Source organism: Euleptes europaea, chromosome 1, assembly GCF_029931775.1.
Source record: "Euleptes europaea isolate rEulEur1 chromosome 1, rEulEur1.hap1, whole genome shotgun sequence".
Taxonomy (NCBI): Eukaryota; Metazoa; Chordata; class Lepidosauria; order Squamata; family Sphaerodactylidae; genus Euleptes; species Euleptes europaea.
The window spans coordinates 159,267,871-159,281,951 of record NC_079312.1 but is presented as its reverse complement, the minus strand read 5'-3'; the positions used below and the strand labels follow the sequence as shown (position 1 = coordinate 159,281,951).

Below are 14,081 nucleotides of genomic sequence, written 5' to 3'. Positions count from 1 at the left end.
CTTTACAGGGAGTGCCTGCGCACAAGCCGTGCAGTCTCCACAGCGGAAGTGACCGGTAGGGAGATCGTGGTGCTGCTGGGAAATGGAATCTGAATGTACCAATTGATCTTTCAAGGAACGGGATCGTCTTAAACCAAATTTGGGGGGAGATGTACACCCCTGTATATCACGTACTAAGTGCCAGTGTTTGGCAATTATATTCTGAATGTCACGAGATAGAGACGAATATTGTATAGCAGCTGTGAGACCCACATGTGTCCTATTTGAAGTTTTTTCTTTTAATAAATTTGTTCTTAAGTTATTGTCTGCTTTTCTTTTTGACTCCTCTATGATGTTAATTGGAAACCCTCGTGTTCTAAGGGTGTTATTTAAAATTTTTGCTTCAGAGTGATAGTCTTCCACAGTAGTGGAGTTCCATTTCAAACGGAGAAATTGCCCGTATGGGAGATTTCTTTTAAGGTGCATCGGGTGGAAGGAGTCGAAATGTAGTAATGCGGTTTGAAAGCTAGGTTAGAGTCTGATGTAACATAAGCAGTGACATCCAGAAAATTAACCCTGTCTTTACTAGTAGTGCCAGACATCTGAATGTGATTATTCTGTAGGTTAAGTCAATTTAAAAAATCAGGGAAGCTGTCTGAAGGGTGATATACCAGAAAAATATCATCAATGTAAAGTTTCCAATAAACAATATTAGGAAAAAAAGGATTATTATTGTAAATAATAATCCAGGTGGTGGCTGGAGACCTCCTGGGATTACAACTGATCTCCAGGCGACAGATCAATTCACTTGGAAAAAATGGCCAATTCGGAAGGTGGCCTCTATGGCATTCTACTCCACTGAATTCCAGCTCCTCCCCAAACCCTGCCTTCTCAGGATCCACCCCCAAAATCGACAGGTATTTCCCAACCTGGAGCTGGCAACCCTAATAATAAGTGCTCAGGTCCCCCACTCCTCCAAAGACAAAACAAATCTATATTTAGCTGCTACAAACTTTCCCTCCTCTATTGCCTTTCCCTAAAATGCAACTACATCTGGGGTATAATACAGCAGCAGGGATCATGCATAAAATTTAAGAAAAACAGTACACATTCATAGTTTTAACAATGTGGAGGGGATATATTTAAGAGATCTGTAATATATTTATCCAGGTATAATCATTCATCCAGGATACAAAAAGCAGGCACCCACCCACCCCCGCGCATGATAATTCTAGGGGGTTTCATAGTAGGAATTATTTCATTGCAGATGTGAAGTGGAAGACACAATACCAGTGTAACTCAAAGCTAGGGTTCCCAAGCATGGTTTGGGAAATTCCTAGAGATTTGTTGGTGAAGCCTGGAAGGTCAGAGTTTGGGGAGGCAGGGGTGCTCAGCACGGCTGTGATTCCATAGAGTCCACACTCCAAAGCTGCCATTTCCTCCAGGGTAACTGATCAGTTATAATTCTGGGAAAACTCCAGCTCCCACCTGGAGGTTGCCAGCCTTGCTCTCAGCTGACTTAGTTGATGCTGGTTCTCCTGACAGCCCTGTTTCGTGTAGTCCAAAACTACAGGGTCTCCTCTAAACCTTTTCCTCTGCTAATCTCACTCTCTCCAATAAAACTGGATTTGACTTTGAAATAGAACCCCACCCCCACATTGTTTACAAGCCTTTGCCCTGGTCCTGCAACTTTGGACCCAGCCAATTAACGTGCAGAATGGTATGACGGCCCATAAATCTGCTTCTTGGAACTGATAAAGTGGCCGTTAGACAAATCATGAGGTCTAATTGGCTAAGAAGATCCATAAATACTTTCTGTTGATTAGACTCTCACCCACAAATCTCCAGATCAAAAAGCAAAGATGTTCTCTCCGATATAGAAGGTTAGCAATAGGAGGAACAGAGTGGTGGAATGCCATTTGGAATCAGAGGCCCTTGAATTTTATGTGGAACAGCTAATTATAAGTGTGTTACCTTATTTTTTTATAAATGTATAGATATCCAAAGTTGTGCAACACACACATATATATAAATGCAGATTTAAGTTTCTCACATACGGTTTGGAAGGACCAAAGCAGCATATAAAAGAGATGAGGGGATATTTTTATGTCATTGTTAAATTATATTATTAGATTATCTGTGGCCCAGTGATATATGAACAAGCGTATATTGTATACTTGTTGAGACACCCTCATTTTTTACAACTGCCATCATTCTCAATTGGCTCATCACCCCCTCTCTGAGATGCTATGGATTGTGCTAGCACTATAATGGGGTGCCCCTTCTAATTTTGTAACACAGAAAGATCCTTCTTGTGTGTGTTCTACATTTCTGTACAAATACAGAAACACAACCACATGGAATTGTGTACTGGGTACAAAATCCCAGGGTAGCCTGATCTCTTTAGATCTCAGACGCTAAGCAGGGTTGGACCTGGTTAGTATTTGGATGGGAGACCACCAAGGAATTCCAGGGTCACCATGCAAAGGAAGGCAATGGCAAACCACCCCTGTTAGGTCATTTATAAAGGGGAAATTTGCGCTGGGTTAGCTGCTCTGCAGACACACAGTTTTCTGATCCGAAATATCAAAACTGTATGCTTCTCTGGGAGGGGCTGGATGAGGGAGGGACAAGTGAGAATGGGTGGTGAAAGAGAAACCCGAAGTTAAGAGTATTGACAGAAATTGCCTCAATTAGCTTCGCTTTGAAATCGAGGCAAAATTTAAAATCAAGATAAAACAGGTTCCTGTATTTTGGTAATTGTTATACTTTGAAAAACATCTTATTGGGAGCAAGCTTTGTATATTTTGTCTGGCTTTGCCCTCTCCTTGGCCCAAAAGTGATCTTGCTGGAATTCTACAGCACATCTATAAATGGCCTTTGATGGGAGGAGATCGGAGGTGTTCAAACAATCTCTGCAATACACGCCCACCAGGGGCTTTAGGCTGCGCTGGTTTTTGTCCATCTTCCTTACTGACAAGGGCAACTGCAGGGCCAGCACAGGCTTCACAAGTTGCAGAACTGAACGGCTGCCCAGGGTTAGTGTAAAAGACCTTTTCTGCACCTCTGTCACTAGCCAGGCGATGCCAATTATTCCCTCTATCAGCACTAAAGGGAGAGGGATTTTAGACACCACTCTAAAGGCAAAGTAAACTAGAAACAGGCAACTGTTCAGTACCTTTGTCCTAAGAATGAATGCCTTGATGCTTAAAATCAACACCCGTGCCCAGATTCCACTCCAAGGGCAGCCTCAATCTGTATAATGTATGTACATCAAGCAAGTACTACTTATTTTGCACAACTATTTATTTAGCTAATCAAGGAGAAAGAGAAAGAGTTAAAGCCTGACACTGAAGCTCTGCCACCTGGGAATCCCGTCTTTCTTGAGATACCATTTATGCCGGCACTGACAGAGCCTGAATACTGGGTAAGATGGACCATTCACATATCTCAGCGCTATGAGATGTCTTTATGGATGGTTTAGACTTAGGGAGATCTCTTCTGAGGTTTTACGAGGCTTTGCTCTCTCACTTTCCTCTATCTTCCACAGTCTTAAAAACGTTCTTGATGTTCATTTTCTTGTTTGTTTGTTTAGGGAGGGAAATAGCTCTGATAACTCAGGACGCTAAACTTTGTGCCTGTTCATTGTGCCCTTTCATTGTGCCTATGCAGAAGATACAGAACTCTGCCCGCAAGACGCATACACCAGGAACTTTGGCTTGCCTCTTCTCTGACCTATTAAGAATTCCCACATCAGCAAGATATTGCAATAGATGGCGGAGGTGTAGCTGAGCAAGAGACGTCTGCCTTACATAAAGGAGGCCACACTGACATCACCACTTGAGAGAGAAATTTGCTCAAGACTGAAAAGGGGCAGGGCTTGAAACTAGACAGTCACAGAGTCGACAATATGGCTAAATAGCAACGCAGCAGATTCCATTTGATGTGGTGCACTGTACACATGGACTCTGGAATTCTATTATATTATTAAATCTGAAGTTTAAAAAAAAAATTTGATACCTAATGTACATGCTTGGTACTTGTTTTGTTTTCTGTTGTTAGAGATTTTAAACAGAGAATGATGATCCGGGACAAGGAATTTGAGCTCTGCTGATAAGAGAAGCTACCTCACACTTGACTTTAGGAGCCTCTGCCAAGCCCTTTTCAGGTTGTAACAGCCCGCGGATTTACATTTCACATCCTGAGGGCTAGAAACTTTTTTTTTTTAAAGATAGGAGTCTCAGGATTGTGAAGGAGCTACAAGGTTTTATGTTAGAAGACAAATTCCAAGATACAAGAGATCAGAGCCAGACGGACTCCTAGACACTCTGCCCAAAGGGCTAATTGTGTCTAGCAATTCCAGTAAACTCAAACTGTTGTTAAGTATGGAGATTAACAATGTGAGACCTGGTTTGGTCTGCACCTAATAGCTGAATTTTGCTACTGAAGGATAAAAAAACAAACTTCAGGGAGCAGGATTCTGTGCACAACATATCAGACCCTTAGACCTTTCTACTACAGCTCAAATTGATCACTAGTACTTTTAATATGTTCTTTTAACTATAGGCACTGCAAAATCCATCATGTATACCATACTATTCCATGCACTTTCATCAAACCTCCTGTCTCCTCGCCCTATAGAATAGAACTTGGCTGGAAGGTCTAGAAATAGCCATGGGTGCTAAGACAGGCATCAAAAAGTCATAAATAAGGGCACACCTTCATGGCAAATTAATGTTATGTAATCAATATGGCTTCCTGCAATGGACCTGTGGAACTGTAGGTGGGGGTGTTGAGTTCTTTCTTAATAAGCAGCCATATTCCCATCACAGAGCGATGACTCCCAAAGTTCTTGGGAGGGAGCAACCCATGGAATTTCGGCTGGTGTAAGCTTATAGCATGGATATGTCCTTAGCACAACACAGCTAATATAAGAATGATGGGCAAAATACTGTTCCTCAACCCTGCTTTAAGAACTTGAAGCCTGAAGAAAGTTGAGGAATCAGCTTCACCATGATGAATGGACTATAAGAAATCATATGTGAAACTTTTTTCTGCAGTCTAAGTCCCCTGCAGACGTTTTGCTACTGTGCCATTCACATGAAAGTGGAGCCCACCAGCTATGAGCATTGGGTGCACATGAGTACCTGACATTCACCCAATTTTTACGATCACCATCTGGTGTGAACTGGTCAATACATGGATTTTTCATGCAGGTACAGCTTCCATTCATACCCAGGATTCTGATCTGCATGAATGGAACTTCTACCCACATAGAAAATACATGCGTTTCCCAATTCACACGTTATGTGAGCATATGAATCAAGCTCTTGAAACAGCTGGCGTATAAGGAACACCTGTGTAACTTCTGCAGAGGGCGCTAGGCTTTTGTTTATCACATTTGTATTAATCTTTCCAAAGGTCTCGGGGATCATCCCATTTTATCCTTGCAGTAATCCTGTGAGGCAGGTTAGGCTGAGTGATTATGACTAGCCCAAGGTCAACCAGTGAGCTTCATGGCTTAGCTGGAATTTGAACTTACATCTCCTTGGTTCAACATTATATACAAAACTGCGCTAGTTTCTCTCCAGTACCCCATGTTTTCTAAATAATGCATGGCCCCGTGCCCCTAACTTATAAAATAATATTTTCTTCCCCTCCCCTCACACAGTAAGATCATTATCTAACATCGACTGTCAACAACCAAGCAACCACTCATCTGTTGATAGTTTTCAACCCAACATTTATGGATCAAAGATTCTGACAGGCCCTGTTTTTCAGGCTACACCTCCCTATATCAGGGCATTAATAGAGCAACCCTTTGTTCAGAAGTAAGTCCCACTCTGTTCAGCGGGGCTTACTCCCAGGTAAGCAGGCATATGATCGCAGCATCTGTCAAGCTAAGGGAATGTTTCCACTTAGCCGTTGTCATTTGCAGAATCACACACGATACTTCTGGCTGAGAGTTCTTCCTCATAACTTTGGCTTTATTACGGTCTATAATCCAAGGCTTTCATGATGAGCAAGCTTTGCATTTATTGGGTTATTTAATCTAGGGAAGAGAACCACACACAAAATAAACCCTGTACAGGGAAGTGAAAATTAGACAAATGTGAATTAGGTAAAGGCATACTGGTTTTTGTTGTTTTTTAATGGAAGTTGATCAGTTAGTTCAGATCAAATTGCTGGGCACACTTTTGAACAAAATTACAAGGCAATAACAACATGGGATGTGGTTATACAACAGAACAGGGTCCAGCTGAACCATATGGCCTCAAAAGTGAAACCATCCCATTATGATTTTGAGTGTTGATGATGAGAAACTTCAGCACGGAGTGTGTTTGCTGAGAAAAGGATAGGCAAAAGGTCACCTGTCATATAAGCTGAAATCATGCCGTTTGTCCACACAGCAATCATACTCCATTCAGTAACAACCCCAGCGATCCACATTCACCAACTCCCAGCCAACATATACCTCAGACTTGCCTCCAGAAAATTAAACAAAAGAATAGTCCTTAAGGATGGACTATCAGGCCCCAAATATGGTCTCTAGGCCAAACAAGTCATGACCAGGGAGAGCCTTGTCATCCACTTCTGGGAACTTTTAGGAACTTAAAGTGAGAGGGAGAATCTGAGCCATTGCTGAACTCACAGCGGGGGAAGGTGCCCTGCCTCTTACCCCAGATCAGAGGGCTGGGTTGTGGCTTCTGCACAGAGAGCTAAAGGCACTTGTCACATAATCAAAGACATTTTCTTAATGGTCCAGGTGGTGGTGGTGCAAAGTGCCATCAAGTCACAGCCAACTTATGGCGACCCCGTAGGGTTTTCTAGGCAACAGACAAACAGAGGTGGTTTGCCATTGCCTGCCTCTGCGTAGAACCCTGGACTTTCTTGGCGGTCTCCCATCCAATTACTAACCAGGGCCAGTGCTGCTTAGCTTCCAAGATCTGACAAGATCAGGTTAGCCTGGGCCATTCAGGTGAGGCCAATGGTCCAGGACTTGGAAATAAATACAGGTCTGGATCAGGACTAGATTGGCAGATTCCACTGATACTTCCAACCTGCTACAGACCCCCTCTCAAATTGTTCCTGTAGGTAACATGTGCCCCAGGAGCAGCATTTAATGGAGATTAGTAGGCTGCAGTGGAAAGGAGGATACAGGAAAGTACCATTCCACCAACAGAAAATGTATTCTGGATCCAGCCTGCAGTATAGATGCTAATAAGCAATTTTTTTCACTGCATGCAAAAGTGGTAAGCATGTGCTGGCAAGGTTCAGCTAACAGGGCCTTCCCAGTGCATAGATACCCAACAAAAAACACAAACACACTTTTAAAAAAAGGGAAACCCTGCCTGAAACTCCCCAGACTGGAATGATTTCTCCCCAAATCTCAGGTGGGTGGCTGCTGGCTAGGATTAGTCTGGAGTGAAATAAGGCATTTTTGCACATGCTCAAGTCAATCTCTTGTCTGCCCCAAAGTTGAACCTGGGTATTGAAAACAGCTGCTAGTACTGAGTCTTGATGGGCAGTGGCTGGCATTAAACCTGGGAGGAGGCAGGGAATTACTGCTGGGATTGGGTGGCATGGTCAGGTCAGCACTAGGAGAAGGAAGTGGGGCTGTGGAACACCCCAGGTCCTGAGGGCTCACAGGAAGAAAAACACATCCAGGTGCTTAAGACAAATTCTGGCAGCCTGGCTTTGTTCAACACCTTAAAGGGGAAAGGGCCCTTAATATGTCTGCCATTTCTGATTCAGGAGCCATGTTCATTAGTCTTATGGAATGCTGTAAGAGACTCACTGAGCCCTTCTGAAGCTGTTTCACACAAGGAAGAAGGAAGCAGTAAGTACGGGTTCTACAAGACACTGGCTAACATGAGAAGACCTACATCCCTTGTGCCATCGACTCACCTGTGAGCTGATTGAAGCCCACTTGGCGCAGGGCATGCGTGGTATTTGCATAGTTGAGGAGGATGAAGAGGGCATACTTGTCTTCATAATACTGGGTCCCTCGCACCATGCGCAAATTCTGCAGCGGCAGGTACGTGAAGACATTCATGGCAATCAAAACATAGCCAGTCACTTCTCGGATAGTCTGGAAAGAGGCAGAGGAAAACTGGAGATACCATCACCCATTCATTACCAAGTTGCATAGCAAGTCAGTTTGCTAATGGCTCATCTCACAGTTCAAAACAGGTTACAAATCTTGGAACTCCAGGACTCGATGCAAGAAGAGAATCAGTGCTCCTTCCGTGTAGTATTTTCCCCCAATCTCTTCCTCATTTGGTTGCAGATTCTGTTACAGGCATACCCCAGAACTGCCTCCCTGATATAACCCCTTGTAGAATACTTTGCTTCCTGCCTGTCACTGCCATACAAATATTGCAAATGAACTGAGAATACTTAAGATGAGGGGTTGCGCGAGGGAAATGATTATGACAAACACCAGTACGGAATTGAATCCTAGAGGAGAGCAGCCATTTTTCAGTGTTGCTGGCTCAGACCCAATCTATTCTCAGCCCTCAAAAGCTCATGCTACTATAAATGTGTTAAGTTTTACAGTGCCACGGGAGTCTTCTCTTGTTTTTGCTTCAACAGACTAATGGAGCTAATACACAGGAAGATGTTTATTTAATTCTCCTTTTTTGGCTACCTGACTTTATAACTAGAGGTAACACCCTGCAGTCATCATGGAGTTTATATGTTAATTATGTATCAGCATTTGAATCAAGTCAGTTCTCCAGGGCCAAGAGCTTACCCTACAAGAAGCTCCCACTTTCCCCCTTGAATGAGAAAGCATGGGAATCCCCCAAAGTCCCACTATTATTTCAACTGTTGGAGGGTGTGAAAATCTCCATGTGGCTACTACCCGCATAGGGTAATTGTCATGCATTCTCAAATTAAACAGAAATGACTCTTGAGGGAGCGTGAGTGGGCAGAGGAAAGGGCCAGTGTGACTTCAGAGATCATTCAGTGAGTCAGTTGTACAACGGAAGCACACACAAAAAAAGTCAATTCTGGGTCCGATGAGTTGGCCCCATGGGCACAATCCCACTATAAAGAACTCTTCTCACTCATGATGGCATGGATCCCACATGCCGTGGGCAGATTTGATCTACACTAACGCATCGTAGGGCAATTTGGAGTTGCCATTCCCTGCCTGACATAAGGACATAAGAAAGGCCATGCTGGATCAGACTAAGGCCCATCAAGTCCAGCAGTCTGTTGACACAGTGGCCAACCAGGTGCCTCTAGGAAGCCCACAAGCAAGACAACTGCAGCAGCGTTATCCTGCCTGTGTTCCAAAGCACCTAATATTATAGGCATGCTCCTCTGATCCTGGAGAGAATAGGTATGCATCATGACTACTATCCATTTTGACTAGTAGCCATGAATACCCCTCTCCTCCATGAACATGTTTACTCCCTCTTCAAGCCTTCCAAGTTGGCAGCCATCACCACATCCTGGCAGCTTCTCTTTTGAGAGAGGGGCACAGTCTGAAGCTCCACTGTCTTCAGCTGTGAACTGAAGGAATCCCCAGCTCACCAACGCTTGGCAAGGTACAAGGGACTCTACCTTAGGCTCTACTCCTCCCCATGGGGTAGATTCCCTCGGATCCCAACATACCAATAGAAGCATCATTCAATAACCTGCAGTCTTGGCACTGAGCTTCTGCTCCCCGCCTTCACATACAGGAAACTGACAGTGCACATTTCTGAACCTTGGCTATTTGACAGGGCAGAGACTAGGTGCCATGTACGCAGTCTACCTGCCTGCTGCCACAGAAGGCAAGTTGAGGCAGGGCCCTGTCTGACAGGAAATCTGGAAGCAGGTTGAAAGAAGAGGGAAGCTTCCAGCACAGTTCAGCTCTCCAGTGAAATATAGCAAGATTCAAGGGATCAGAGAGCACCTTAAACCTTGGCTACGTTGCCTGCTTGAAGCCTCCAATACCCACCCACTGGGATAGTTGAGCTTCTCTGGTCCTCACATTGCCACCTCTATATGCTGGTGTGCCTTTTGTATTGCTACCTCAAATATTGCAACCAAGAAACTCAGATCCTGTGATCAAATTAAGTGATGCAAGTTATGGCTGCAAGCCCACACATGTGTACTAGGTAATAAGATTCATTGCATTCATGGGGTTGGACTAAAGATCCATGAGCACTGGTACTATGAATTGCAAACTGACTTCAGACCACAGTTTAAGGGGAGAGCCATAGTTTGCAAAATTGTGTTTTACTGCAGGAAAGGAGGAAATGGGGGGATTTGTTCCATGCAGGGAGCACAGATTCACAAAACTATGTTTTGCGAATTTGTAAACCAAGTTTGCAGGAAGCCAGATTTATATAGGCACCAGGTCTATCATTACCCATTTTGTCTAGTGTCAATTTCCATTCCCTTCTCTATATTGAGCACCCTGCTCCTTTCTTCTTATTTCCCCAAAGATCAGGCACAGACTCAGGAGTGGTCTTAGCAATTCTGGAGCCCTGGGCAAAAGTTGAAGCTAGGCCCCCAAAATCACAAAGCAGGCAGACACACACGGTAGCAGCCAGTGAGAGTGGCAGCTGCCCATATGGGGGCGGCAAGCATGGCAGCAGGAGCCTACTCGCTTTTCCTCTTATTTCCCCCTCTGTCTGAGGGAGTGGGTGGGGCCATGGATGGTTGGGTCCTCCCAGCCCAGGACAGCTGCTCAGGATTCCCCATGGTTAAGTCCACCCCGAATGCATCTGATGGAACATCATAACCTTAATTTGGTTCCTTTCCCCCCGCCCCTTTATACACAACAATTAATCCCCTTCCTTTGCCTTGTTACCTGTAAGAATGAGAGGTCCTGATTTTGTTCAATGAGCACAATCTCGAGGTTGCCCATGACAATTTCACAGTTGTTGTACATTTTATACAGTGTCTGGTAACGTTGCTGGTCATCACCGGTCACACTGAGCCCGTTGAGAGTGCCTGCACAGACTGGAACAAGAGATAGAAAAGAGGCACATGAATAATCTGGAAAGTTAGGTCAGTGGCCAGGTTTCAGTAGGAAAAAATCAAGCCCAAGTCTCCCTCGGTGGCCTTGGTGGGGGGCAGGGTAAAAAAAAGTAACATGTTAATTAAAGTTAAATATCTATCCCAAGTGGGATCATCCATATGTCATGGATCAACACATTAAATCCTTCTTTTTATTATTTGCATGTTGTTTCTTTGATTTGATAAACTTTTGACTTGCGTTCCATATTGATCAGGAGCCCCGTGGCGCAGAGTGGTAAGCGGCAGTACTGCAGTCCAAGCTCTGCTCACAACCTGAGTTTGATCCCAACGGAAGTCGGTTTCAGGTAGCCGACTCAAGGTTGACTCAGCTTTCCATCCTTCCGAGGTCAGTAAAATGAGTACCCAGCTTGCTGGGGGGTAAAGGAAAGATGACTGGGGAAGGCACTGGCAAACCACCCTGTAAACAAAGTCTGCCTAGTAAACGTCTGGATGTGACATCACCCCATGGGTCAGGAATGACCCGGTGCTTGCACAGGGGACCTTTACCTTTTACCATATTGATCTGCTGTTTTAAATTATCCTCTGGCTGCCAGGCACTGCTATCAAAGGGGAGAAGCAGTCCTCTACAATTCCTCAGAAGGGTAGCAACCATGACAGGAATTTATACACTTCAAGCATTAGCCTGGGCACAATCCCATAGAATGTTTGACATTTGTCCTTTTAACCACTGTCCTCAATGACATATTACAGACTGCTTTTAAACATCTCCCCCCACAATTCAGCCCAAACAATTTGCCCATGCTGCTGCTTGAGAAAGCCCAACTTCCCTTTGTATCCAGACCTGTAAATATCACCCACCAAAAATCTAGAAAGGAGAACTCTGTTATCACTCATAGTTGGATACCAACTAAAAATCTGCTTTACAATAAAATTCAAAATGTCATAATCTGAATTCCCTGGAAAACTGAAAACCCAACAGTAAAATTACAAAAGCCCAGTTTTGCCAAAAATATTAAATGTGGAGAGTGGGCTGCTTTTAAGTTTTAAAAATCAAATATTGTACAAAACAGTGAAAAACAAAAACCTTTTAAAAAGAAAGATGCTAATGAACATAAAAATTCAAACACAAACAGAGCAGCCTACAACTGCTCTGCTGGAAGATAACTGGGCAGCCCTGCATTGTTGCACGTCTCTGGACAGAGAGGAAGTTAGCGTGAAAAACACAGTCGCCATGGTGCCCTGTCCTCTGGCGGCTTGCCATTGGCTAATCTCACCCAGCCTTGGGTGGCATTTTGCCAGGCAAATGATGGACAGCCACAAGCACCACCTGCACACCCTTTACTCTGAAAGTAAACAAGCAATCAGCTTCTCCCCCACAGCCAAAGTGGACCACAAGAACTTCTTTGGAAAAGGAAACAGCTTGCCCAATAAGCCTTTGAAGACGGCTGTCTAAGTTCTGGATCATCCCCCGTATTGTTCTGTATTCTCTTCAAGGAGGATGACCGATCTAGTGTGGGTGCACTTGCCTTTCAACACCTATCAACAATAGTGATGACTATGCTGTTGTACTGATTTCCATGCTAACCACTTAGTTTCCATACTGTTCATTCTCTTGTATTTTGTTAACTAATAGTGTCACCCTAAGCAGAGTTACATCTTTCTAAACCAATGGGCTTAGAAGGGTATAACTCCGCTTAGGATGGCACTGTTGATGTCTTTAATGATGGGAGGCATTCCCACCAGAGAGCTGAAAGGTGACCATCAGAGACAAACACTAGAAAAGCAGCACCAGGCAAGAGAAAAGGGACTCCGACTGTATCCATGTGCAGATGTTTGCTGCATCTGGCAATTAGAGCAGCAGCATAAGAACATAAGAAGAGCCATGCTGGATCAGACCAAAGGCCCATCAAGTCCAGCATTCTGTTCACACAGTGGCTGACCAACTGCTTTTAGGAAGCCACAAGCAGGATGTCTGCCACAGCATCCTTCCGCCCGTGCTCTCCTGCAATTGAGATAAACAGGAACACTGCATCTGGTACTAAGGGGTCTAGATATCCATCATGACAAGTAGCCATTGATAGCCCGTCCTCCATTCATTTGTCCAACCCCCTTTTAAAGACTTCCAAGTTGGGGGCCATCAATACATCCCTTGGAAATCATTTCCACAATTTAACTATGTGCTGCGTGAACAACTTTTGTCTGTCCTGAATCTCCCACCCTTCAGATTCAGTGGATGACACTGGGTGCTAGTATTATGGGTGAGGCTCTCTCCACACCATGCATAATTTTATAGACCTCTATCATATCTCCCCTTATTTGCCTTTTTTCTAAGCCAAACAGCCTCAAGTGTTTTGACCAGTCCTCATAGGGCAGTTGCTGTTTTCTGCACCTTTTTCAAGTTCTACAATATCCTTTTCCAAGTGCAGTGACCAGAACTGTACACAGTATTCCTAGTGTGTTCTCACCATAGATTTCTATAAGGGCAGTATGGTAGGGATAGTTTTATTCTCTGTTCCTGTTCTAATTATGGCCAGCATGGAATTTGCCTTTTTCACAGAAACCACACACTGAGTCAACATTTTCATGCTCCCCACTAGCTATCCACTACCACTCCAAGATCCCTTTCCTAGTTTGCCACTGCCAATTCAGATCCCATCAGTGTATATATGAAATTGGAATTAGAGTAGCAAGCAACCAAGTTCAATGTAATACCATAAATACCAATCAGGACTGGACACCCTCAGTTTATACCTGGTTATCTAGTACAAAATCCACCAGGTAGGGTACCCAGGTCTCAAGGTTTGATCTGAACTTTGGAGAGATGGGTCTGCTTTTCAGCATCTCCAAGGGGAAGGGTGAGATATGTCTGAGGTGAGATTTTGCTACACCACCCGTGCCCATCAAGGCAATATGTGTCAGTACCAAGAACTGGTAAGAAAGTGCCCAAAGTGGATCCTCCCATCTTCTGCTTTGAGCCCCTTCCCCCAAGAAGGATCCTAGGCCTTGTTTCTGCTTACCCATCACCCTTTTCTGTTGTGAAGTCAGTTCTCCATTACAGATCATATTACTTCAGCATTAGGTGCTTCTGCTCTTATTCCCAATGTGGTGCCTCTGGGTACCTT

General features: G+C 44.2%; 2 protein-coding genes across 2 annotated transcripts in view; one reads left to right on the top strand and one right to left on the bottom strand.

Annotated features, from left to right (window-relative positions):
* Positions 1-14,081, top strand: part of PMEL (premelanosome protein) — a 330,809-nt gene that overhangs the window by 24,047 nt on the left and 292,681 nt on the right. The window lies entirely within an intron of this gene.
* The window catches only part of ERBB3 (erb-b2 receptor tyrosine kinase 3), a 110,449-nt gene that overhangs the window by 46,219 nt on the left and 50,149 nt on the right, over positions 1-14,081 (bottom strand). Inside the window, exons 2-3 of the mRNA XM_056853762.1 lie at positions 10,790-10,941; positions 7,888-8,071 (exon numbers count right to left, since the gene is read on the bottom strand). Of these exons, the coding sequence (XP_056709740.1) occupies positions 7,888-8,071; positions 10,790-10,870 (265 nt within the window). The 5' untranslated portion in view covers positions 10,871-10,941. The remainder of the gene's footprint in view (positions 1-7,887; positions 8,072-10,789; positions 10,942-14,081) is intronic.